Below are 26581 nucleotides of genomic sequence, written 5' to 3'. Positions count from 1 at the left end.
AACTCAAATAAACACTCTTTTAAATCAAGGTATGCAGAAAAGCATCTTCTGCATACGAGGGGCGACATCAGCAGAAGACCACTGATGCCACTCCTGTAAGCTACAAACAGGAAACTGAGACTACAGATGACATGGGCTCACAAAATTTGGATGATAGAGGACTGAAAAAAAATGTTGGCTCATCTGATGAGTCTTGATTTCTGCAGCAAAATATGGATGGTAGCATCAGACTTTGGTGTATTCAACATGAAAGCATGGATCTATCCTGCCTTGGATCAGTGTTTCGGGTAGCTGGCGATGTAATGGTGTAAGGCACACTTTAGACCCTTTAGTGCCAGCTATCATATGTGGGTATTGTCACTTATCCGTTATGACCACAGTCTATCTATTGATGTTACAGTTAGACCTAAAATTAAAATAAAATAACTGAGATGACTTTGTGAACTGAAAAAATATTTTAAAAATTAATTGATTGCAACCCTGATGAGGTACTGATGAACATGTTTCACTGATGAGCAGTAAAACCAATAAAATTAATCTAAAACAAGAAAAACTACTTTGGAAACTAAAATTAAATAAAATTAATAATATCAAAACCCGAAAATGACCAAAATGAGAACGAATTTTTCCTCGTTATTATTTCGATGGGAGAAAACATGACTTGAAAATAAAATGTCAGAGACAGAGTCCGGTTTTATGGGGGTTTATTGGTCAGTAAACTGATATTTTTCCAGATCCGACACACTTTGATTGATCAAAATTTGTTTTCACAAATTCCAAATGAATTTAAGAATTTCACGGGGTTTTTTTTAGGTTTTTTTTTTTTTAGTTTTTCCAGTTTTCTAAATGTTTATTAAAGTTACTTGGATTCATTCATTCTACACGTCTTTGTTTATACGCAAAATACACGTCATGTATCCTGCCAGATAAACTGCGGCTCTCCCTATGACACATTTTGCCATCATCGGACTGTTTACTGGAATATGTGAATAGATAAAGTGGGAGCAGGTCTCTGCTGCAGCTGATGGAGGCAGTCAGGGGAGTTTCCCTGTTGACAGTAGCAGCCCTGAAACAAGTTAGCCTGTCATCCAGCTAGCTGTGGCTGCACATCACTCACCGGTAACTCTCCGAGCTTTTCAGGTAGCCCCCATGGATCTGAATAATATTTTATCTCAGCTTGAAACTGCCAGCGAAGAGGACATCGAGAAGCTCTTGCAGCAGTATAATGTAGAGGTGAGTCGCGCGTTTGCTCGTTTTTCTTCAACCAAAACAAACGCCCGTGCTAACGTTAGCTAGCCACCTAGCCAGACAGCTAGCTCTGGGTGACATGAACATCTTTCTGGGCTGCTGAGCCGAAATGTTTGGCTCCGTCAAATGAAACTTGGTTTCGCATTAGCAGAGAAAAAAGAACACACACATTGAGCGAAGCAAAAGTATGCAATATGGCCTTATTTACAGCGTAAAGAGTAGAGCTAAAAATGCTAATCATGCATCATCCGTGAAAACTTTGCATGTTTCTCTGAGGTTTCCAACTTTAAATCCGTTTCATAGCTTCTAATATGTGATAGTGCACGCTTGACACGAGTCGATCTTGTTTGCTGTCGACACTGAGCATCCTTTCTGTTGCAGAACACCCAAACCTTCACTTTTGACCCAAAGGAGGAAACCCTGCGGAGTGTGAGTACCATCTAGCCCAGCAGCTTCTTATTACATGAAATGTGTGATAGTGACGGTGTGTGTGTGTCTCTGTGCGTCCTTGCAGAAGCTGTGCCACGGTGTGCTCACAGTCCTCGGGAGACAGGTGCAGCCCAGCTGTCAGAAGACATGCTTGGAGACCCTCCGCATCATGTCCAGAGATAAGCGTGTCCTGGCTCCTGTAGCCACCAAGGAAGGCATGTTGACCCTGGCAGGGATGGCGAGGCTGCGGGCTGGAGAGGAACAGGATGCTGACAAGAAAAGCTCTCAGGAACAGACACTGTCAGAGGAGAACAAGAGGGTGGTGGTGGAGGCCCTAAAGTGCCTTTGCAACGTTGTATATAACAGCCCTGCGGCTCAGCAGGTCTGCGTGGATGTGCAGCTGGTTCGTGGTCTGTGTGCCAGCCTGGCCACGGCCCGTACGTGGTCCCATGAGGTGGGCCTGTTCACACTGCGCCTTCTCTTCCTGCTGTCTGCCCTCCAACCTGCCGTGAGGGGGCTTTTGAGGAGAGAGTGGCATGCTGTTAGACTGCTGACAGAGGTGTTGGAGCACACGCTGGATGTGCGCTGGGTTGGTCCGTATGAAGCTGCCCGTCCAGATCCGCAAGCTGTGTCCATGCCTGCAGAGAATAATGAGCGAGCGATGGAAGCACTCAAAGCCATGTTCAACCTCACACTGTCTGAAACTGGTGGTGAGGTGAGTATGCGGTGGTTATACAAAACAATGTTACAGTAAAGGCTCACTCGGTGCTAATCGTTTGTGACTAATTGCACTACAGTCTTAATCTGAACTACAAAGATCATATATGCTGTTCCCAAGAGCAGCCAAATTGCATCTGTCATGAACTGCTGGTTCTCAGGAAGTCGCTCTTCCTCTCAGTGATTTTATGTGAGTGTGTAACCACATTAACTCAGCCTGAGTAAAAAAAAAAAAAAAAAAAAAATCAGTAAGAATGGCTTTTATGCAAAGCTCCTCTGGTAGCTTTGCATGATTCTCAGTCAGAATAATCCTTATTTATCTCAGGTGCAGCACTACAACAGAGAATGTGTTCATTCACTGTGTGAAACAAGCTGCCCATCCGTTATGCCTGATTTAGACCTTTGCAGGAAATCTATACCATAACTTAAGAAGTAACTGGAAACCCCTTTTAACCCAGTGCTATTGGCCAGTTAAGCCCCGTCGAATCCTCCTGTGCATTCCCAGCTTATTTTTGCCACAGTTTTTGACATTATCAATGAGAGAATAACGGTCATCAACTCGGTATAAGCAATAATAATCATAGCATAAATATAATTACTCACAAAGTTTAGCAGATTCCTGTAAGGAGACTACGAAACTATAAAAATGGATGTGAGGGAATATGCGAAGAAGTGGAAAAACCTGAAGGATAAATATGTTTGCCTCTGTAAAAAAATCTCCCCAAAAACTGATCACAGCTATGAAACATTGTTACATGATCACAGTCTAAAACGGCCCTTAAAGACCATAGTTCTAAAATTGCACAGCAATGTTAAGTCAATATGTTTTCTGATGATTTTGCCCTGACCTTCAAATAAATTTGAGCTGGAATAATATTATATATTAAAGATGTTAACGCCTGATAAAAATCTTATTGGCTTTAAAAGTGAAGCCTATCAGAAAAAGTTTGAGGCTGCCACTTTGACCATCATTAAGGAAAATTTGTCCTGCTGTGTTTAGACCAGTCTGAAGTTAGGCTCATTGCTCCTTTATTACAAAATCAGTAAGTCCTTCCACCCACACACACACAGGCCACTCAGTATGAACATGACTTGAAAAAAGGATGATACTTGGTACACATGCTTTTCATTCATGATGTACTTATTGTATGATAATTTTTGCATCTGATTCACTGTCAAACTTGATCGTCTTGTCTGAGGAGGCATTTCAAAGGAGAAACGCGACTGCAAAGGCAGCACCTGAGGCAGTGTAAGTCCTGCTGACGCTACGTTTAGTTTTAAGATTCCCATTTGGCCCTGCTCTCCTCTTAGAAATCCAAACTTCCTCTTCCTCAGTCTCACCACAGCCTCTCTGCTCCTGTCACTATTATACCAGTAACTCCTCCTCGCGTACTCCTGAGTTCTCAGGTTACTTTTTGTTGTTAAACTAGTTTTTTACTTTCAGCCTAGATACTTGCAGCTCTGCGCTGAGCTGAGAATCACCCCATTCTCATATTCAAAATATCATCAGCAAAAGTACCAACACAGCAATTTCTTACTTATTTTCTTGATGTATTGGTGTCAATCTTGATATTTATATTTAGGCACTTTTAACTGCCCTCCCTAATTTGTCACTTAGTGACGTGAATAAAAGTTAATTAAGGAAATAAAGAAGAAACTTGCGGGAGCTAAATGGTAGATGGTGCTGATAGGAGGGAGAAACAAATGAAAATGACACACATAGTGACCCCTTCATGCCTTTTTATTTTATTCCTACTCAGTTACACAATGGCAGCATATCCCGGTAGTTATAGCAGTAGCTACTTTAATATTAGAATAAAAATAGCCACTTTATTCCGTACCACTGATGCGTACTTGCACGGATGATTGATTAACTGAAGGTTTTAGCCTTTGCTTCCAGCCTCATGCCCTTGTAGCGTAGGTATTTTTACCGTACTGCTTTGCTGTGCATAAACAAAACCCCTGGTTGGACTCGGTGTTTTTGTGTGCTCGGCTTGACAGGAAGACGATCACCAGCTCCGGCTCATTGCTGCCATCCTGCGTCATCTCCTGATGCTGAAGACCGAGACCGAGGAGAAAACGGAGGAAGCACACAGGTGGGAATCTGTTCCTCGCTGATATGTTAATAATTTATTGTAGTGGACTGCACCTTCGTATTTGATTTAAACCAATATACTTGTTTGGACCTCTTAAACACAAAGAGGCTCAGTCCCTTTGTGTATCCGTGTCCTGTAGCTTTCATGTGTGAATGAGTTATAGCCTCAGACATGACTTGAAAGTGATTTACATAGAAAAGCAGACTGCATCGCCGTGTCTGTGTAGGAAAATCACCTTGTGAGATTTGCGTGTGTCGATAGCAAAGTGCTGTGTAGTTGTATTTTATATTATCTATGAGCTTTTTTCTGTCATTGTGCGACAGCAGTGTTTCTCATGGTAATTTCACACAAGAATGCCAAGAATGTGTGGTCTTAGCCTGAAATTTAAACAGTGTCATGTAAAAGTGAGTGATGATCCTCTTGACCTGTCAGATTGGTGGCTGAATCAGTCGTGGGAGGTTGACCCATTGACCGACCCAGCTGTAATTTGAATGCAGTGTAACACAGAGCTAATTTGAATAGAAAAGGGTAGCACGAAGGAGAGAGTTAGTTTTAAGCCAAGCTGGCAGGCGTTTTAAAGTTTGTTAGTCGGATGATCGTCAGACTAACACATAAATATTTTCAAATGTAGAGTGTTTTGGTGCTACGCGTTTATGACTGACGGACTTCTGGTATCAGACTCAGTAATTCCTACATCTGTGCTCCCTGGTTACGCCATAAAACTGTTGTCTTTTTAAACTAACCGGCTCAAGGATCACCTCATTTCCAGAACTACTCTTACTATTTTTTTTTTCTTTTATTCCTACTTTTATCTCTTTGGGTACCAGTAATTGTAAGTATTGCTAACTTGAGAAAAATAAAGTATTTTAGATGATCTCTGGTGAATCTCTAGTTTAGGAGGTATAGATGTTAAAATGCAAACTTACCACATGACAGAGACACGATTTGTCATATTTTTATTCCATGTGCTCTTTTTGAGCTCCTAGTGATTTTTCTCTCCTTCTGGTCTCAAACTGGAAAGCATTAATAACAACAAATGCGAAGAAAGCAGAAACGTATCAGAAAACAAACAGGAAAAAACTCCTTTATCTGTCTATTGCTGTTCCTCCTGGGTATAGGTCAGATTTGAGTGAAACTTGATTACAAAGATCACTAAACGATGCTTCAACCAAATTATCATTTTTGCTGTTCCATTTTACCAGCATAACCTTTCTGGAGACGACTTACAATCTCGCCAATCGCTTTCTCCTGATACACTGAACAATATTCAGTTTCAACAAATTGGCAAAGACAGTTTTCTCCAATTCAATTCAAATCAACTTTATTTATATCGTGCCAAATCACAACAGCTGCTCTATATTGTAAGGTAAAGACGCCACAATAGTAGAGAGAATACCCCAATCACTTGGCGACAGTGGGAAGAAAAAACTTCCTTTTAACAGGAAGAAACCGTTGGCAGAACCAGGCTCAGGGAGGTGCAGGCATCTGCTGTGACCGGTTGGGTGTGAAGGGACGAAGAGAGGACAAAAAACAGACTGTGGAAGAGAGCGAGATATAATAACTAACGATTAAATGCAGAGTGGTGTATAAACAGAGTGCAAAGAGGTGTGAGAAGATGAAATGCATCATGGGAAGCTTCCGGCTGCCTAGGTCTATTCCCATTTAACTAGCGGAGGGTTCATACTCATCTGGACCAGCCCTCACTAGAAGCTTTGTCAAAAAGGAAATGTTTAAGCCCAATCTGAAAGTCGTGACATAAGATTCACACGTTTAAGAAGAAAGAACTTTAGAAAGTACCAAATGATAGGAAAGGTTGAACTATTGCATTGCTATGCATTTCACTTATATATCATTAGACTGTGATGATTTCATTGGTGGGGATTAGGACGGAAGGGGTCCTGTGGGTTAACAGTGCCATGACATGCGGGTGCACTCACATATTTTCATGGTTTCTGCTGAGCATGTCGTCTTAATTCTCCCGAACTCTGACACATTCATTTGGTAGTGAACTACAGTGACCTGTCCCAGATGTTGTTATTTAATACAGCCAATGAGTGAGAAGAAAACATGTCACTTTCTTTGTGTGCTTTGCACCTGTGAATTGTGGTGAATCCTGAGCAAAACCTGGTATGTCTTTTCAAAAGTGTTTTAACCTTTTTGTATTTCGATTTTATTCTCCAAATACCCTAAAACCTCTGGATAATTAAAAAAATATAATGTTTTTAACTGTTTGCAGCCATGCCGTGAACCTGCTGAACAACCTGCCCGTGTCCTATCTGGATGTTTTAATTGACGTCCCCGTGCAGGGAGGGCAGGAGAAATATGCCGGAAAAAACATGGACGCGATCGAGGTGTTGCTGGACTTCATGGAGAAAAGAATCGACAAGGTAAAATTCAACTTCTGTCACGATGACGATGACGCGAGAATAACGGTTTAGCATCCATAAAGGTGTTCTAACTCCACCTGGATGTTTTTGTTTTTATTTATGATTAGAAGGAGAAGAAAGCCTGAATAAAGGTCATGTCCCTCAGGTTCTCCTCTGTTATTCAGTGTCTCCGTCATCTTATTTCTATTAGCTGCGTGCTTGTGTGTTAAGGATATCTATCCAGCCCCTGAGTTTGTGGAGACAGTGAAGTTTTTGTGGTCTGTCACTCCAAGCAGGGGTCCAATTACAAAGAGGGTTTGACTCCAGTACTCAGCCTTTTGACTGAAGGATCCAGACACCACAGGGAGATCCGCAGATATATCAAAGCTCAGGTAATCACGGTTTGTGGGCTCAGCTTTAGAGGCGTGTTAAAATAGAAATATTGATGCACTATTAAGCCTTATATCCTTTTTTTTTGTTTTTTTGTTTTTTTTAAGGTACTTCCCCCACTGAAAGATGTGAAGAGCAGGCCAGAGATTGGCACCACCATCAGAAACAAGCTGGTTCGCCTCATGACACATGTGGACATGGGCGTGAAGCAGACAGCTGCAGAGTTCCTGTTCGTCCTCTGCAAAGAAAGCGGTGAGTGATTTAAAATGGAGAAGAAGGGGACGAAAAATGTGGCCTTTTCGGTTGAGTGCAGTTTATGAGAATAATTACCTTAACACATCAGGATTTATGTGTAGCAATACCACCTTTTAGTAAATGTGTTGTCTTGCAGTGGACAACCTGTTGAAGTACACGGGGTACGGAAACGCAGCAGGACTTCTTGCGGCTCGAGGACTTCTTGGAGGAGGGAGAGGAGAGACTCAGTACTCTGATGATGAGGACTCAGACACAGAAGAATACAAATCTGCCAAACCTTTGTGAGTCCTCCACACTGGGATTACAATAAGGTGTCACATATTTAACTGTTGTGTGTACTACATTTGTGCTGCACCGATTCAAAAACTGCTGGTCTAGTAGCTGATGTTGATCCTCCCTCTCTCTTTTAAAAAAAAAAAAATTATTTCCTTTTATTCTCGTAGAACAAACTCCAGTAATTTAATCCCAGATATAACAAATAGCTGCCATTAGTTGAATTCACTTTGCAGCTATACATTCAGTGTTCTCATCTATTTCTTTTTTTCAGCATCAACCCCATCACCGGTCACGTCGAGGAGCCGATGCCGAACCCCGTCGAAGAGATGACCGAGGAGCAGAAGGAGTACGAAGCCGAGAAGCTGGCCAACATGTTCGACAAGTTGTCAAGGTAATAAACTAGAGAGCTCGCTAACTAGTAGTGAGGCATGCTTCAAAATCTACAATGTGCTGTTTACAACACTTAGAAAAGTACCAGAGGATTTTCAGTTGCAAAGCTTTTGGACCGAAAACAGCTGTGTGTGTTCTGACTTCACCGCAGTTTCTGATGGACTGAAAAAGGTTTAGAGGTCATTTCATGCTCTGCCTCAAAGCGCAAATATATAAAGCAATCTGCTGTCTGGGAATTTGCTTTTTCATATTTTAGATTAGCTTTGGATGCATGAATGTGTTTAAAAAAAAGTCTGTGTAAAATGGAAAATTCAGTATGATAGATGCCTCAGAAGTCTTGTCGAAATATTTTTTTTCTTTTACCACGCCTGCTCAAAATATAAATACACAGTTTCCCGAGCAAAGGGTCGTGCTGTGTTTGTGTTGACCTTTCCTCAGCGAGCGCAGAGGCCAACGTTAGTTTGCACAGCGCCTGCACAAAAGTAACACTGAGCCCGCTCCCTGCCAACCGAGTCATCGTTGGAAGAATCTCTTGCCTTTTAGATGTAGCTTCAATTAGGACTGGACTTTGTGCACGCCGCGTCATTCAGCCGGTGTAAATGGAGGAGCTGCTGCCACAACGCACCAGCGGCATCATTACCTCCGCTCCTTAATTATCACCTAATTGGCTCACACAGTCAACTTGTTGTTTCCCTGTTCCTTTATTCTGGTTTTTAATAACACACGTCCTGACTTTATTCTTCTTTTTATTTGACAAGCAAGGCGGTGGTCAGACAAGGAGTGGACTGAGACAGAGGCACAGCTAGACAAAGCTATTCGGGTGGAACGTGGATCAAGAGACGTAGGTGGATAAATGCGCAGGCATAAGAAAGCCGTCCTCGCCTTTGTTGAGCCAAAAGAGGGCGTTGAGCTGTAATGAGGCACGTGCACCCAGAAGAGGAAGATTCCTTTCCGAGGCCGCATCCCCTTTCTTCTCTTCCTCTGCAATGAAGGAGAGGTGGTCCCTTGATGCCGACTCTAAGGAGATCGGTCAGGTCCTTGCAAGAATGTGCCCCTCTAACTGTTTAACTGGTGCTCCAATTAGCACATACTCTGCACCCCCACCCCACCCCTTACACCTGCCAGACTCCCCCCGCCCAGCCCTCTGTCACTCCCGAGGAGGAAGGAAGACATTTTTCGCCCTCTCTAATTGGAAGAGATGATGCCACATGTTTTTGTTTGTTTTGTCACGCTGGTCTGTATTGTAAATGAGCCAGTGATACCGGGTCACGAGATTCTGGTTCTCTTTAAAGAACTTTAACCTTTAAGAATTAAATGATATTTAATTCTAGGAATCAGAAGGAATTACATGGCCATTTGTGTTTGAGTCTGTCAAATCTTTTGACCGATAATTCTCTGATAAATCATCTCGGAGGGAGTGGTGACACACGGTGCAGGTATAATTGGATTAGGGTGAAGGGGCAGCCGTGGCTTTGAGGAGATTAGGCTGAGTACTGATCCTGTAATTAAACTGCCACTGCAAAGGAGGGGAGGGAGGATGGCCAGACAGGGGCGAGTGTCCATGAAAGGAGGGGAGGGAGTTGTTGAGTGAGGGTCCTTGAGTTGTGTATGCAGAACGTGCAGACGCATGCAATTGAAAAGCCCTTTTTAAAAAGAAAAATGTTCTTCCAGCTTTCCTTTAGCATCCATCCAGCACGTCATATCTGATATCTACTTCTTTGTGTCCGCAGGCAGCACGTGATTCGACCGATGGGCGTCAAACCCGACGGGACGTTGGCACCTTTGGAAGAAACTCTCTGCAGTCCACCTGAGGAAAACTCGGACTCAGACTCGGACTAGTGCTGCTGAATATCTCAGCCACGTTTTCCAGACTAAGCCCGATGGGCCCCACCCCCAACAAATCTCGAGCTGTGATTATTGAAGGTGGGTTCTGTAGCTGGGCTTGAATTTGTGCCTCCATCCTGAATGAGCTGCTGCTGAGTGTAGAGCTGTGTCCAAAAACTTCAGGTGCTGGATGGGAAAGTCCCATTTATCACCTCGGGGGCTGTAACTGGGACAAGTGGTAGTGATTAACAGAAAGCTGAACAAATGGTGATGGTGAAAAATAAAATATTTATGTGTAAGTTTATATCAGGCTTTTATTGCGCTTTGCAGGGCAATCAGCTCCTCTTTGGTTTTTCTTAGTGATATTGACTGACGGCCACTTAAATGCAAATAAAGTGTTATTTTGCAATCATGGACTGGACTCTTAGCAAAATCTTAGCCTCTTTTTTTTTTTCAAATAGGACAGGCACTTGCTGTAATAAATGAAATCAAACCAGTCCTGAAGTAGAACGCAGCTAAACATTTCACAGCAGGCTCCAGAGGCTGTCTCGCGCTGAAGCGGAGTCGTGCGTGGCAGGAAGACTGCCGAGGAGGAGTTCACAGTTACTGCTGCATCTTTTGCTTTAGTGCTCCCTGTGGGGAAAGAATATACTTTCTGCTGAGTTTTGCTTCTTGCTGGAAACACTGTTTTGTTTAAAGTGTAGTTTTGGGTGTGAATAAACATTCCTTCACTTCTCTTTTTTAAAAATATATACATATAAAAAATATATGACTAGAAGGTGCACAATTTTAACACGAATCATAGTAAACACTGTTAGCGGTAAAGCTGCTGGTACTGCTGGAGCACAGGACTGATGTGTTTGTGGACGGTTTAAACCTGCAGCTCACTTTGTGTAATCAGTTTTTACCATGGACAAAAGACAAATGTTAGTGGTAGTTCACTTTTTTCTCTCTGGTACTCGATGACGTTATGGAGAAAAGAAAACAAGTTTCATTAAATTTAAGACTTGAGGCAATGCAGCATTCTCCACAGGTCGATGGTGGTTTTTGCCTGTTCGGGCTCTTGATAATGAAATGTGTGAACTACGATGATTGTTTTCTAATCTCTGTTCCTTTTGTCATCTGCATGATGTTGAATCAAAAAAAAGAAACCTATGAAAATGTTGTTTATTTGACACTAAATGTGTGACTTTATATAAACAAAGTAATATATTTTCTGTGTCTTGGTATAATTTAATTTTATGCAGATCTCACATGCTTGGCCGGTTATACACATAATTTAACTGCTTGTTACATCAGCGTTTCTCATTGTTAATCAAATTTGTGCAAGTTGACTTTACTCTTTTCGATTTGCCAAAGTTGGTTATCATTTGCTGGGTTTCTCATGTCTGTATTTTTCCCCGCATCGCTGTAGATTTGTTTTGTGCTCAGCTGTAAACAATTATTCCACCACATTCAAGTTTTCTGTTCGTGTTTTTCTAAGTGGAAAGCATTTATGAACTGGCATCATATCATTTCCACAAAAGTTAATAGACTGAAGAATAAATGTCTTTTTTTGGACAAAGTGCAAATTACACAATACTTTTATTAAATACGCTCTCAAAGACAGTGTTATACTGATTATAAAACATTAACACATTACACTGACTTAAAACACCTTAAAATTAATATTTTTGATACAAGGCTCGAATGTCTACTAGTGTTCTTGATGGATGCTGTTTGAACTTGATTAACCTTTTGACGCGTTCATATAACCATGATACAAACATCACATTACTGGCTCTTAGATGAAGAGGTAAGACTCTAATCTGATTAGAGGTTACAGTTAACAGAACAGTCTGCCATGTGAACTATGGATAGTGGAAACTTCAAAATCCTTCAAGTGTCGTAATATTTAGTTGCTTAGGGTGGACGATGCAGAGCTCTTGCTGTCTGTCTCAGAATCTGTCTCCTCGCCACCGCTGCCTGCTGCTCTCTGAGCTCCTGGTATGGACCTGGATGTCTCCGTCCTGCCTTGAGGCTCTGCTGTTGCTCTGATCGGACATGTCTGTGATGGCGGACTGCTTACCAACGCTGGGATGGTCTGCAGAAAGAAATGAAAACCACTGAGTGCCACAGGACTGTGTAACAATCATTCTGCAGCTTTTTTCCTTTTTAACTGAGACATGTATGACCTGTGAGAGCTTTTAGAACCCACCAGTGTTTCCTGGTTCCTTATCAGCTCTTCGATCTCGTTGTTCCAGCCGAGCATTTCGGCAAACTTCCGCACAGTATCCTCCAGGTTTCCTAGCTCCATGTGGTCCCCTCGCCGGAGCGGGACCTTCTCAAAGGGACCCACAGCATGTCGGTTCAGGAGGAGACGTGGCACAGTGGAGCGCACCGTGTTCACCAAGCTGGCAAATGGCTCAATCTGAAACATTTTATTTAACATTTAATGGAATGTGCCTTTACACAAACAACCTGTTTTTACTATGATATCATATTAAATTTTAATGTTTACCTGCAAAGACGTGCCCATAATGATGAGCAGGTCAGCTTTTGGGAAATCTTTAGTGTGCAGGAAATACTTCTGAGGAAGGTCCTCTCCGAAAAACACAACATCCGGTTTGACCGTTGCGGCACAAAATGTGCATATGGGGACGTTGTCATTCATTATCGCCCGCTGTTAGACAAAAAACACGCAGGAAAGATTAACGTGGCATCAAGCGCATGGGATTCATATATAATATAAAGAGGCATACGAACCTTGGCCTCCTCAGCGGGGTAAGGAGTGTAGCACAGGTGACACGAAGCAGTGGCAAAACTTCCATGAGCTTCTACGAGTTTTTCATCAGGGATGCCACACACTGAAGGTTTTCAAATATGATCACATTAGGAGCGAAACAGGAGCATTAATGCAAACAATCTGAGTTTGTCCTATTTGACTTTTATTAAAGTCAGACAATAATGAGGGGGAATAAAAATCTTACTCTAGCTCCCTCAAGACAAATCTTAACATCAGGTGTGCTGACTGAAATCTTTTACATAACAAGATATTCCACATAGGGTTTATAATTATTGTTAATTAATTGTATTTTTGGTGGGTTTTTAGGGGGATATCTAAAAGCTGTTTTTTTAAGCACAGCGTTGCAGTTTGCCCAGATGTCTCTGTGGATTTCTGCTTCTAAACTTCTTTAAAAAACAAAAAAAGAAACTAATTATAACATTGATTTTAACTGCTAAATATACTTTTAGGCCAAGGAATTCAATAACAGCAACAAATTAGCTTGAACCGACTATGACACAGGAGAACGGAGAACAGGCAGCCAGCTTTGGGTCCTGCAGAGCAGCTGTCACCAGTACCTTTGTTTGAATATGAACTCTCAAAATGTGCTGCTTTAGAGCAGTGACGGACTGAGTTCTCACCTTCTTCTGCATTCAGCTACAGAAAAGATGCCATTGCAGTTGAGGGTTGTCTTAATGTTGATACGCTGCTTGTAAAGAGAAAGCCAGTGTTGATGGCGTTTCTTCGATCGCTTATATAAAATCATCCACAGAGCACAGATAACATCACTTGCTGTACGGGGGAAACCTGTTTTTCCTGCACTGGATTCCTTGGCCTTGAAAAAGTAGATTTAGCTAAACTCAATTTTTTTTTTTAGCTGCAGCCACTTTGTAAAACCCGAGATAGCCGCTACATTGACAAATCCCCCACCAAAAAGCTAAATTAAATTACACATCTTCTCTGACTAATGCACTGAAGAACTCACAGATAGCGAAGTACACTGAAAAATGAAAGCTACCAAACAGCAGTGGACAGGGAGCCCCTTCAAAGACACCTTATTGTTAAATCGTCAAACAACAACCCTTTACAATTCATCCCTGCTGGCAGATGCTTCAATAAAAAAAGGCAGCCAAATCTTCCAATCCTGTAGCTGGGTTTTTCAAAAAGTCACATTAATGGTAATGAGGCATCTCGAGCTTAAGTCAATGCACAAACCACTGGGCAGCTTCAAAACAACACTGATGCTGTAGCCCAACTGTTTCTCACTCACATTTCTCCAGTCCGTCGATGTTCTGGGTGTACAATCGGAGCAGGAGGCCTTTGTGATGAAGCATGCGGATGAAGTAGTGTATGTAGTTTGGACGATGGCTGCCAGGATACAGAGCCTTAGCCAAGGAGAAGAACGGCTGCGGGTCATTGGAGAAGTAGTCGATGTTGAAAATGGCTTCTGGGTATGGGATGTTATACTTTTCCAAGTTTGCGTAAAGACCTGTTCCTGGAGTCCTGAAAAATTGGTACATTGGTACATTCTGAAACACTGATTTTCTGAGGTTCAAGTAATGCAGATAAAAGTGAGCCAGTGGTGGATTTCTTCTTATGGACAAGAAGGTTGAGCTGCTACACAGCTTTCACAGTGAAAATCTGCAGATTGGTGAGGTTTTAGACACCAACCTAAAATCTGGGATCCCACTTGCTGTGCTGATTCCTGCTCCAGCCACCACCACTACGTTCTTACAGCGGCCGAGCTTCACCAGCCGAGCCACAGATGCCAGGCCTCCCTGGGATGATGACTTAACAGCGGGCGAAGATGGAGCAGTCTGATCAGATCTTGGTGCAGAGGGCTGAGGTGCCGGCACAGAATCACTGCTGGCTTTGGGAACCTTTCCTTTACTGGAGAAAAAGACAGTGTGTGCTTTACTTTGCAGCTTTCATTATTTCTTTTTATAGTCTCGTGTCACATGGACCACACCAACATTACTTTAGACAGTTATCAGTCAGGCCATACCGCCAAGGAGGTGTAATCTGCCCCAAATTCATTATGTTTCCGCTCATTGTTGCAGGACTCTCTTCAGCACTGTGAGTCCTAAACTCCTCATGAAGTCCGTGTGTCATTTTTGTTTCATAAAACAGTGCTGAACTTCAGTAAGTGCATGTGATGCAAACACTGGCTGTTAAATCTTTCACCTGGTGGCTCAAATAATAGAGCAGTATGTAATAGTAATGCAGTGACTTCACAGCTAGTGAATGGTCCTACATCCTGCATGTTCTACTCAAAGACCACAGGCACCTCAACCAAAAGGAATCTCAAACAGATCTGTGATCTTCAGCACAAATCCAGCATCCATCAATATTTTATTACAATTATACCTGTCTGAGAAGGCCAGCACGCCTCAGAATGTTAACACTAGGGCTGGGTCATATTATAACGTTCACGGTAATACCGGTATAATGTTAGGCGACGATAGGAAAATGAAATATCGCGATAGAATATGAGTAAAACGCGCACGCGCAGTGCCTTTGTTTTCATACGCACATGGCCGATTGTTGAGTGAAACAGATGAACCAGAATTGGTTTGTAAAAATGGTGCAACTTCAGTGATGTGGAACTGGTTTGGTGTTTGTCCGTCAGATACACAACAAAGCACATTTTTTGCAGAACATGCAAGCGGCCGTCGTTATTGTCGTATTTGTCGGACTAAGATGCTCTTAAATCTGGGAGTAATCTGGGTCCTAAACTCCGTACTTTCAGGTCAAGCAAACACTGCAGCATCACTGAGAGTTAAACTGTCTAAATTCTTTCATCTTTAATAAAACGATCAGCATTGCTGCTTTACCAGGTGTAACTATGAAGTTTAACTTCCAGGCATCCATGAAAACAAAACTAACGGAGTTAGAAGTTAGCAGGAAGCTAGCGGAAGTAAGCTCGCTAGTTTCGCTAGTTGCCTAAGCATGATATTGCATGTTCTGACTGAGAGATTTCTGAAAAAAATCTAACGTACAGCTCTGCTATCACTTCCAACATACATGAAGACAGGAAACTAAACAGCAGTGACGTTTGTAGGGTTACTGAAGTTGGGCTAGCTGGTATATAATGATGTGCTACGTTATCGCTAGCGACACAGCTATGTTAGCATAACATAAACAGTGAAGCTGGAGGACGAACACTAACACTTTTCCACTTATAAAAGTTAACGTGAAGGTTCTTCATGGTTAGAGACAAATGCAATCGCATGGCAGGATGCTGTAAATGCCCCAAACTTCAGTCACGAGAACAACTGAGATAATCCATCCACAATACGAGGTTAGTCATTAATATACTGCAACAACATGGGAATAGAGCAGCTGCCAGAGAATTCAACATTAATGAATCAATGGTAGAGAAGTGGAGGAAGCAAGAAGAATGAGTTTAATAAAGTTTGATTTATCTGACTGCTTTGTTTCGCGTAATGTGCCTTATAATCCTGTGCACCTCATGGTCCGAAAAATGCGTACTGCACACTGCAGTTTAATGTTGCAAAGCACCTCTTTTTAACTTCAGTGGATATTATACATGGTTATGCTCAGGATATGTCAGCCCATTTCTACTGGAAATGCCTTTTGGTTAAACTTTCAGCAAGGAATTTGCATTTGCACTGTTACATTTTTATAAAGCTTTAATGTACATAAAAACCAGCTTCTTGTTTAAGTGAAAATAAATGGAAGGTTGTCTTTTTGCGCTAGTAATGTTGTGGAGTTGTATTTTGTCTCGCATCAATTATATCGTCAGTTATATCGTTATCGCAAATTTTCAAATATATATCGTGATAAATATTTTTGGCCATATCGCCCTGCTCTAGTTAACACATCTTTAAATGACAAAATATTCATAATTTCATCTCTGTCACGTTTCCCAAATGTTAACCAACAGTAAAACCCACAGAATCAAACAAAAGGATTTAAAACTGAGTGTAAAGAAACCAAGACTCAAGACATTTTGGTGGGCGTGGGCTGAAGCATACTTTTAAAAATAATAATTAGTTCATAGGCAACCATTTCACTGCTAGACAAAAATACTTGATATGAACACTTCTGTACATAATGATGATGATCATGCCTCAGTTTTAAAGCATATTAAGGCCAACACTTGCACTCCAATTTCTTGATCATATTATGTTTTTAAAACCTGATTATTTTTATTTAGTGCTCATAGCATAGTGACATTTCTATGTATATATTAGTAAATGAGGGCCATTGTCTTGATGTTTCCTGATGTTCCTGTGGAAAAATGGCTTGAGAGAGCCAAAAGTTCTCCAAGACACTGAACATTTTCCTATTAATTAATACACTGCTGTACTGGACTTGTGTGATGTTAAGTGGTTTTCTTTATACAGGATCACTGTTACATGTCCTTACCCTGTAAACAAAGCATCCTGTCCACTCACACTCATCTGACTGAGGTTCTGAGCCAATGCCGAATCAGTTTGCTTCCTCCTTTGTTTTCCATACAGGCTCGGCCCGGAGTCCGGGGGCTCTATGTGGTTGGTGTGCCTGGCCTGAGAGCTGCGGGTTATCCTGGTGACTGAAGCTTGGGAGGTCTTTTTATCCCAGCTGGACCTGGACCTGTTCATTCCAACACCTGTTGGCGAAAACAATACACAAATTAAACTTCAGTGACTGTTCATGAGCTGTAATTCAAATTTCTTCCCTCTGTCTTATTTGTATGAGATTTGTCTGTGTACTGATAGCACAATGGACTTTTTTTTTTAAAGAGGCAATTCATAAGCTTGTTTTTTTTTTCCAATGCACGTTTTCCTTTCAATTCACATCTTTTTCTGCTAATTAGTTATGAATGTGTATTCTCTGATTTTCCTTCCTTCTCCTCCCATATTTAAAAAGCTGTTACACTCAAATCATCGGGGCATCCTTTTCTCTTCAGTTCCTCTACACACTGAGAAGCTGAAATGTTTTAAAACTGTCAACTCTTGAACAAAAGGTAATGACTGCAATATATTTACCCCCCCAGCAGCTATGCCAATACAACCCACAGCTGTGGCAGCTTTACTGTTCAGTCGAAGCAGAGAGAGGAGCTGCGAGGTGGGGGGTGAGAGTTAAAAAGAGGGGGAGCAGAGGTGAAAGAGAAGCGTAGGTTGACTGTGTGTCAACAAACCCAGCTGGGAGAGAAAAGAGGATGCCCCCTAACAGCCCCCACAAATGGGCAGACAGGGGTGAGGGGGTGTTCAGAGATAAATGATACAGAAGCAGGATTCAATAAAAGGTAGCAGAGGAGAAGAAGAGGACAGAAGGGAGGAGGGGGCTTCTCCTCAAAGCTATTCTAGGCCTTCAAAGAACTTCCACGAGGAATGACCACAGAGAGGTTGTGAACAAGAAAACAAAAGATGTACAACCCATAAAACAAGTCCATTTCAGAAAGCAATGGGAGCAGCAGGGAGATACGATGCACCCTCCTCCAGAAGCTCTTTATCACCCTCCAGAGGTGAGAGGAGAAGAGACACCTCTGCAGGACACTACTTTGCTAAAACTACTTTAACATTTAAAGGCTTGAAGCAAAAAATAAACAATAAAAATTGAGAAAAAAAAATGCAACTTTTTCCCCCTCTTAAAATAATGCATTAGTGATAAAGAACATGTTAAAGTTCACATTCATCAACCTGCTTTATATTTTAGACACATTCTTTCCCTCCATAAAAGACTGAAGCTCCCACATTACCTAAAGAACTATTAAAAACAGCAGGAGGCCGAGGGTCTTGGCTTTGTCTGGCCCCCTCTCAAAAAGACACTGCTGAGTACAGGCAATATATCACCAGCCCAATTATTAAGATCTCGCACAGACCGTGTTGTGTTGCAGCACTCAACTCAACAACATGATATTAACTCTTGTAGCAGAATCACATCTGGAGATGCTGCACAAACTGCTGTAGTGAATCTTAAGTTGAGCAAATGACTCTGACCTCTAAACTTCAGAAACAACTCTGCCACAAAAGGTCCACAAAGTCATTTTTTATGACATCACCACCACCACCATCACGCTGACTTTGACTTAAATGTTGATTTTAATTCCCCCCCCCCAAATCTAGCAAAAAGTCTAAACGTTCCACAGATGCCGTTATCACTCTTTAATGACAAATAAATCCCTGAATAAATGACAAAAGGCTTAAAACGAATTTGAGTGCCCCCTTCTCTTTGCTTGGCCTTTCACTCTGCTTGTTCTCACTCTCCCTAGTTGAAAATCTGAGCCCAGAGAGTCCCACTACCAGACCACCAGGCCTGTAGCTGCTCATATGAGGGTTACAGTCATCTAATTAGGTTTGAGGACACCTCACTGATCACCACGAAACCCCCCTAAAAGAAAGTTAGGCTGATTGATAATCCTTTTAACATATAAGAGACTGAGAGCAAAGGCCAAATGCCAACCAAGAAGTTTGTATAAAGGGAACAAAGGCAACAGCATCCCCACGATATTTACTGATCAGTAGGTAAACAAGTTCTACCTAAATACTGTGTTAAAAAGGAACACAAATAGAGATAAATCAAAGGAATAGTAGAGTAATTTATATTTTAAAAATAAAAAACAGCAAACATTTCCATAAGGAACAGGATTAAGAGTGTTAGTTTCGTGTTTAGTTTTGACATTCACAGTGCAATAATGTTAAAGCTGCTTAGGTATGTTTTTATGATTACATCATCGTAATGGTGCTGCAGTTTATCCATTTTCTGTGAGCGGTGCAACTGAAACTTCAAAGAAAGGCTCAGGTGTCCCTTTGATTAAATTTAGGTATGTTTAATGAGGGGCTTCCCCCTGCAGCCCCGGCATTTAACCCTCCACTTGCAGCAGAGTTGACAACTGCCGACTCTGAACTCTGCCCCCTCCCCAAGCAGACACAGCAGCCTGGTCTCCATAGAAACCACTTCATTACTTAATTGGAGAGGCAGCAGCTATATGTCCTCCCACCCCACCTGCTCACTAATGACATATCACTCTATGTAGCATCTTTGTTGGACTCTCAATTGACACAAAGCAGCAAGTCCTAATTTGTGCTGCTATATTGTTTGCATGTAGAGAGGAAGGTGGGCGGTGGAGAGCTAAATTTGCCCAGCAGGTCGATGGCTGAATAATGACTCTTGCCTTGCTGCTCCTCTGAAGACGCACTCGCCTTAAATTAAGAACCAATGAGCTATCAATACAAGCTTATAGCTTGTACCGAACAACCTACATTCTCTTTAAAGTCACTGCATCACTTTAAAATTCAAATGACATTATTTTCACAATAGTGAAGCTTAGTAATAAGAAACACTTTCTAATTAAACAGTTTAATTCTACATTATTTTCACTCCATATGAGAAAAAAATAATAATTTCAATAATTTGAAATATGTCCAAAAATGTTTGAAAAACAACGTGTGGTCACTTGAAGGTGAATCTATGAAAATGCCAAAGACAACACAATTTGACAGACATAATTTTATTTATTTATTTTTTTTCCAACAAGGTGAGTCACAACAGGAAACCGGATAAGTGAAGAACCAGAGAAGAAGTGGCTAGAATAAACATGATCTACAACAGTTACACAGCATCTGAAAGCTGTGTCTTTAAGAAATAGGGAAAAAGAAAAATCCAGCAGACTTTACACAGGACCTGAGATGTACACCTCTCACCTTAGTTGATTCATCTACTGTTCACTGAAGTCTCACAGAAATATTCTCAGAAAGGATAGCTGTCTAGAATCTATTCTTAAGGAAGGGAAACAGGGAGAAAACGCTGAGGTAGCCAAATTACACAAGAACTGCACTGAAAATCAGTGGCAACAGGTCTTAATTAATGTAAATTTGAAATTTCTGATTAAAATTGTCGTCAATATGTTTGAAGAACCTAAAGAGAGAGGTACAACTGTGTGTCTACAGTCATCTGTAAAACATGGTGGAGGCTCTGTTAGTGCTGTGTTACACACAGTGAGGGTACACTGTCACCTGCTGGCACTTCTCAAGCATTACACATAACATTTTAGTAAACAACAAACTAACCACAAACTAGGACTGTGCAAGCACCAAATTTCTATCTCAGTTAGAAATTTGGCTTCAGTTAATTATTAAAAACAAAACAATGCAAAAACAGTGACAAAAATTACCAAGATTCTTGCCATAACAGAGAAGCCCAACCATAAAAATGAATGAAGAAACCGTGATTGTGGATAAATGTTAGACCCCCAAGTAAAGGCGGACACATATGGCACCAACAACATAGGGATAATTTCAGCTACACTGTGGTAAGTGCATTGTATTGACTACAAACCTCTGTATTCTCCAAGCTACATCAGTACAAACTGATATAGTTTGTACCAGTGGGCTAGTTTGGATCTGCTGTGGTTTTATACATTTAAACAATTTTAGGGTGCAGACTAACACCTGCACCAAGTGCAAACATTACTGGGGTTTTTTTTTTTTGGTTTTTTTTTTTTTTAAATATTTCACTGGAGAAAACAAACAAAAAAACAAAGCACTTTGGGTAAACAGTCAAGGGTCATATGAGCATCACTTTCCCCTACATTTAGATATACATGAATCTGTTCTGTGTCAAAATCATTTCTGGCAGTCACATTTTTAACTCATGGCTATGAAAACACTGATGTTTGTGTGTTTTATAGAATAGTTTGGTGATATCACAATGATCCAACAACTTCAGATTCTGAGGAAGTTCTCCTAGTCCAGGGGTGGGCAACTCCAGGCCTCGAGGGCCGGTGTCCCTGTAGGTTTTAGATGTGTCGTTAATCCAACACAGCTGAAGCCTGTCCTAGTCCATGAATGCAAAGGATCCACTGATCCAGACACCCTTCTGTGTTTTTTTATTTTTTTATTTCAAAGCCCAAATACTTGTAAGTGTTAAAATGACTATATTAGATATTTACTTTTGAAACACAGGAAATGGATGTATAAGATGAGCCTGGTGTCAAAAATGATATGATCCTTGAAAATTGACCCAGAAATATGTTTTTAAACGTTTAACAGAAAAATTCTAGTCCAAATTTGTTTATGAAACATATTTAAAATAACAAAGTTGACCAGTGTTGCACATGAAGCAGATAGTTACACAATAAAGAAAGATGCACCACGCACACATGCCCACACTTATCAGTAATTAACACAAAAATGCAAGAGACAATACATCAGCTTAAATATCTAAGCTTTCACGCAGACTTTAAAGTCAAAGAATAAACATGAGTTTGAAGGCATACTAAAGGTGGGAGCCAGTTTAACATGAGGTGGGGGGCAACTTATTCAACAATTTAGGGACTATAGCTGAGAAAGTTAGACTTCCCCTCCCTGTTCTTAAGGCTAGTGTTTATAGCTGGTTAGCAGATCTTAGGGCCCTTGCAAATCAAGTTTGCAGATGACACCACCGTTATTGGACTCATCTCGGACGGGGATGAGTCTGCCTACAGGAGGGAGGTTGAACGTCTGGTGTCCTGGTGCAACCACAACAACCTGGTGCTGAATGCCCAGAAGACAGTGGAGATTATTGTGGACTTCAGGAAGCACACAGCCCCCCCCCCCATCATCCTGACTGACACCCCCATCACCTCTGTGGACTCATTCCGCTTCCTGGGTACCACCATCACCCAGGACCTGAAGTGGGAGCCCACCATCACCTCCGTCATCAAGAAAGCCCAGCAGAGGATGTACTTCCTGAGGCAGCTGAAGAAATTCAACCTACCAACACGGACGATGATGCAGTTCTACACCGCAATCATCGAGTCCATCCTCACCTCCTCCATCACCGTGTGGTACGCTGGAGCCACTATCAGGGACAAACAGAGACTGCAGTGTGTTGTGCGCTCTGCTGAGAAGGTGATTGGCTGCAGACTCCCATCTCTGCAGGACCTGTACACCTCCAGGACACTGGGGCGTGCACTCTGATCACAGCTGACCCTTCACACCCTGGACAGTCTGTTTGACCTGCTCCCCTCAGGCAGGAGGCTCCGGTCCATTCGCACCAGAACCTCTCGCCACAAGAACAGTTTCTTCCCCTCTGCTGTTGGACTCATGAACAATAACCGTATGACTGTTCCCACCACTAACACATGACCCTACGCTGTGTTCACTGCATCATTCCATGTTTGGCACTGATCACCACCTGCACTCATGTATATATCTATCTACGTAGCACTTTTAATTCTTATTCTTATTTTCATTTTCATGTCTATTTTAGCGTAATTTATGACAGTATGTTTGCACTGAAGCACCGCAGCAATTTCCTAATGTTGTAAACCTGCTCAACATTTGGCAATAAAACCCTTTCTGATTCTGATTGGAGGCACATAAGGTGTTAAGAGATAAGCAATATATGGTGGGTTCAACGCAAAAAATAAATCTTAAAATCAATCCTAAGATGCAGGGGAAGCTACTGAAGAGAGGCCAGATCAGAGGAATAAGTTGCATCTTATGCTTTCTGTTAAGAAGGTGAACAGCAGCATTTTGGACCAACTAAAGGTGTGAAAGGGAGGCCTGATTTACACGAACAACAGTTGAGCTGTAATAAAAGCACATATAACATCCAGGGTGCCAATGCTTATTTCGGTTTCTCTGTCACAGGTGTTGATTTGCTTTTTCTGGACAAACCCCGATGTATTTTGAATGCTTGTAGCTCAGAAAATCTTTACACTGTCACTAAAATGATGGGGGAGACATGTTAGCGTGAAACTTTCCACATTTTGGAAGCAGACATCTAGATAGGCCTACCACTTTCTCAGAGAGGAAAATCAGCCCTTTCTTCGACTTAGCATAAGTGCAAACTACGTCAGATCACACTGAAAATGTGGGGTTTTAATTCACTTGAAGGGCCCATGGACTCGTTTCATGAAACTGTATGTGGATCCATTTAGTAAAAAAAAAAAAGGAAAAAAAAAGAAGCTTTCCCTAAAATCAATTTGACGTCATTTCGCTTCATTCTGCAGGAAACCATGGGAATTGATATTAAAAGATGGAAGTGCAGTGGTAGCACTAACAGTAATGCCACTGAAAGGTTATAAGAGGGCTTTCATTTCATTTGCATGTCATTAGCTACCTGTGTCTTTCCAGACGGCAGAGGTTCTGAATGACGAGCAGACGACGACGACACACTGCAGACTTTTGTTGAGCCACTCGTGATGTTTTACATCCAAAAAAATAAACAAAAACTTTCGAGCTTCCCGTAAAATGTTAAAGCGTAGCCCTCCAGCTGCGGCAGCCAAACAAACAGCTGTTTAAACTGTATTAAGGGTGTCTCCTTCTTCTCAAAGCCATACAGTGAGGTTGCACGCAGCCTGAACGGGAAGTTTTTACAGAGCGAGATGTCACTCTGCTGCCGTTTCCGGGTACTAAATTACTGTGTACGAATACAGGCGGGAAACTAAACAGGAGTCACGTGACACCACGTTTCCGGTAAAGTCCTATTCAAATTAATAGTAGGTCTAAAAGTCACCCAGCGATACATTTTGGATGTTCAAAGAGGTGTTTGTAATCTTTTTGGAGGCTGTAGCTTGATTTGCTGATATCATACAGAGAGATGTTTCCTTTATTTAGCCTGTGCTCACAAACATGTGACAAGACCAGTAAAGACACAAGCAAAAAAAAAAAAAAATTGGCCCTGATTAAACCCCCATATTATAGTACTGTAATAGTTAAAAGAAATAAAAAAAAAGAAATTAATTTAAAAAATGAACCAAAACTAAACATTTTGTAAATATAAAAACTATCATGATTGACTATAACAGTAGTTTCTCTTTGCCAACATAGAAAGGCTGTGTTTGACAGCACTCATTGGATTGATCGATACGCAGAAAAATGGGAAAGTCCAAGGAACTCAATTAAGATCTAAGAAGGAGAATTATAGATTTATACAAGTTGGGAAAGTCTCTTGGAGCCATTTCTAAACAGATTACAAGATCATTAATTCAAGATCAACAATTTAAACATCTTGCTCTGGCAAGACAAGGCCAGGACAAGATATTCAGATCTGTCATCTGTTTGTAATGTCTGGAAAAGAGCCAAACTGTTACCCTCAGACGACAGGAAAAGTTTAGGAACAACCCAGCAGCCACCGAGGCTCAAACCTGCCATGACCTGGAAACTGCTGAAACATCAATGTCCTCTGCCCACAATTAAGTGAATTTTTGCATCACTATGGAACAAGATTGTGTCAGTCAAGAAACAATCCCCTGCTCTAGAATCAACATCTTCAAGCTTGACTGAAATTTACAGCTGTCCATGCTGTCCAGCTGTCCTCTGAAGAAAAGTTTTATGGTCAGACAAGGAAAAATCTGAGCTCTTTGGCCACAATGACAAGAGGAATGTTTAGTGGAGTAAAGGTGAGGCTTTTAAATCTGCAAAGTCTGTACCAGCTGTCAAGCATAGTGGTGGTAGCATGTTGTTTGCAGCTATTTTGCTACCAGGGGTACTGGTACATTACAGAAAATGGACAGAATAATAAAGGAGAACTCCCTTTAAATTCTTCAAGTTTACCTCAAATCAACAGCTTGATAGTTGAAACTTGGACAAAATTGGGTGTTTCAAATGGACAATGATCACAAAGACACATCAAAACTGGTTTTGGAGTGGAAAATGCAGGCAAACATTAAGCTGCTATAAACATCTTTCCAAACCTTTCCAAACCATAACTCTATTGAAAATGTGCAGACTACACCTGAAAGTTAGGTCCATGTATCAAACCAACAAATTTCAATTAACTACCAAGCGTGAAATGAAGAGTGAACAAATATCCAACGGAAGCTGTAACCAAAGCTTTTTGATGGCTACCAAAAGCATCTGGTCAAGGTGCAACTTGCTAAAGGAGATTTAACCAAGTATTAGTGAAGGTCTATGAATATGCAAGCCTGTATGTGTACTTTTGACCAAGTGTGGATTAGACTACTCCAGGGGTAGGCAACTCCAGGCCTCGAGTCCTGCAGGTTTTAGATGTGTCCTTGATCCAACACAGCTGATTTAAATGGCTAAATTACCTCCCCAAAATGTCTTGACATTCTCCAGAGGCCTGGGAATGACCATTTGATTCAGGTGTGTTGAAACGGGGTGATGTCTAAAATCTGCAGGGCACACGAGGCCTGGAGTTGCCTACCCCTGGACTACTCTTATCTTAATGTTGTGATAAATGTTTGGATAACTTTCACAAACTCTGTGACAAGATTTAAAATACAGGACCTATACCCTTATTCACTTCAGTTCGGTTGATACTAAGTTTTTAATGTGTATATTTCTAAAATTAATAGCTTATTATCATATTTCATACCACCTTTCACCTTTAACAAATTTCCCACGTGTGGGACTAATAAAGGTTATCTTATCTTATCTTATCTTATCTTATCTTATCTTATCTTATCTTATCTTATGCCTTTACGCACAGAGGTTGCATTTGTTTTCAGGTGAGACGTGACCATCTATTTAAGACAGACGATCTCTGGTAAACCTAAACATGTACGTCACTTCCGCCTCGAAGGGAGGAGGCGGTCTCGAGGTATTTATGTCCGTGTCCCATCCCACCAAAGTCTGGTTGTGTTTTGAGGCTGCGTATTATTTAAACCCATTGTTTCTACTACATATAAATGTATATTTCGAAATACGGTGTTCCCAATCATATCCAAAATAAAAACATTTTTTAAATGTGAAAACAACCCCCTGTACACTTCCTAACCGTTTAGATATAATCGGAAAACACTGTTTAGGTTCTTAAACGTAAGGGCCTCACTGCATTATGAAATTATGCTAATTAATTTCGGAAACATGTCAAAAAGTGGACTAAAATTATAAACAGGAACAGTCTAATTTTAGATCCAGTATTTG

General features: G+C 41.3%; 2 protein-coding genes across 4 annotated transcripts; one reads left to right on the top strand and one right to left on the bottom strand.

The window, feature by feature from the left end:
• Window positions 1-1009: 1009 nt before the first annotated feature.
• ric8b (RIC8 guanine nucleotide exchange factor B) lies at window positions 1010-17418 on the top strand. Of its 3 annotated transcripts, XR_013910636.1 has the most exons (11): window positions 1010-1233; window positions 1630-1677; window positions 1763-2392; window positions 4396-4490; window positions 6727-6877; window positions 7150-7248; window positions 7354-7498; window positions 7638-7782; window positions 8049-8168; window positions 9898-10090; window positions 17243-17418. XR_013910636.1 is itself a non-coding variant. In XM_026176277.2 (10 exons), the coding sequence occupies exons 1-10, from the start codon at window positions 1150-1152 to the stop codon at window positions 10004-10006; spliced, it is 1623 nt and encodes a 540-aa protein (XP_026032062.1). In that variant the 5' UTR covers window positions 1010-1149; the 3' UTR covers window positions 10007-11204. The 3 variants fall into 3 exon arrangements, 2 of the variants coding, with proteins under 2 accessions (XP_026032062.1, XP_026032061.1); XM_026176277.2 differs by lacking the exon at window positions 17243-17418 and having other exon boundaries at window positions 7153-7248; window positions 9898-11204; XM_026176276.2 differs by lacking the exon at window positions 17243-17418 and having other exon boundaries at window positions 9898-11204.
• On the bottom strand, window positions 11557-17362 carry LOC113026951 (NAD-dependent protein deacetylase sirtuin-3). Its single transcript, XM_026176278.2, has 7 exons — window positions 17148-17362; window positions 14427-14645; window positions 14026-14258; window positions 12737-12837; window positions 12492-12653; window positions 12189-12401; window positions 11557-12074 (listed from the first exon to the last, which is right to left on the bottom strand). Exons 1-7 carry the CDS (start codon window positions 17360-17362, stop codon window positions 11886-11888), a joined length of 1332 nt encoding a protein of 443 aa, XP_026032063.2. The 3' UTR covers window positions 11557-11885.
• Window positions 17419-26581: the final 9163 nt, after the last annotated feature.

The sequence above is a fragment of the Astatotilapia calliptera genome, chromosome 7 (assembly GCF_964374335.1).
Source record: "Astatotilapia calliptera chromosome 7, fAstCal68.1, whole genome shotgun sequence".
Taxonomy (NCBI): Eukaryota; Metazoa; Chordata; class Actinopteri; order Cichliformes; family Cichlidae; genus Astatotilapia; species Astatotilapia calliptera.
Note: the sequence above shows the minus strand (reverse complement) of the source record. Positions and strands in the feature narration are given on the sequence as shown.

Excerpts from the sequence above, each read along its gene's own strand:
- ric8b (XM_026176276.2), top strand. The coding sequence starts at position 1,150 with ATGGATCTGAATAATATTTTATCTCAGCTTGAAACTGCCAGCGAAGAG. Across the intron at positions 6,878-7,149 it reads TGGAGAAAAGAATCGACAAG|CAGGGGTCCAATTACAAAGA; the intron begins GTAAAATTCAAC and ends TGTCACTCCAAG. Across the intron at positions 7,249-7,353 it reads GCAGATATATCAAAGCTCAG|GTACTTCCCCCACTGAAAGA; the intron begins GTAATCACGGTT and ends GTTTTTTTTAAG.
- LOC113026951 (XM_026176278.2), bottom strand. The coding sequence starts at position 17,362 with ATGAACAGGTCCAGGTCCAGCTGGGATAAAAAGACCTCCCAAGCTTCA. Across the intron at positions 14,646-17,147 it reads CAGGATGCTTTGTTTACAGG|TAAAGGAAAGGTTCCCAAAG; the intron begins GTAAGGACATGT and ends CTTTTTCTCCAG. Across the intron at positions 12,402-12,491 it reads TTATGGGCACGTCTTTGCAG|ATTGAGCCATTTGCCAGCTT; the intron begins GTAAACATTAAA and ends AAAATGTTTCAG.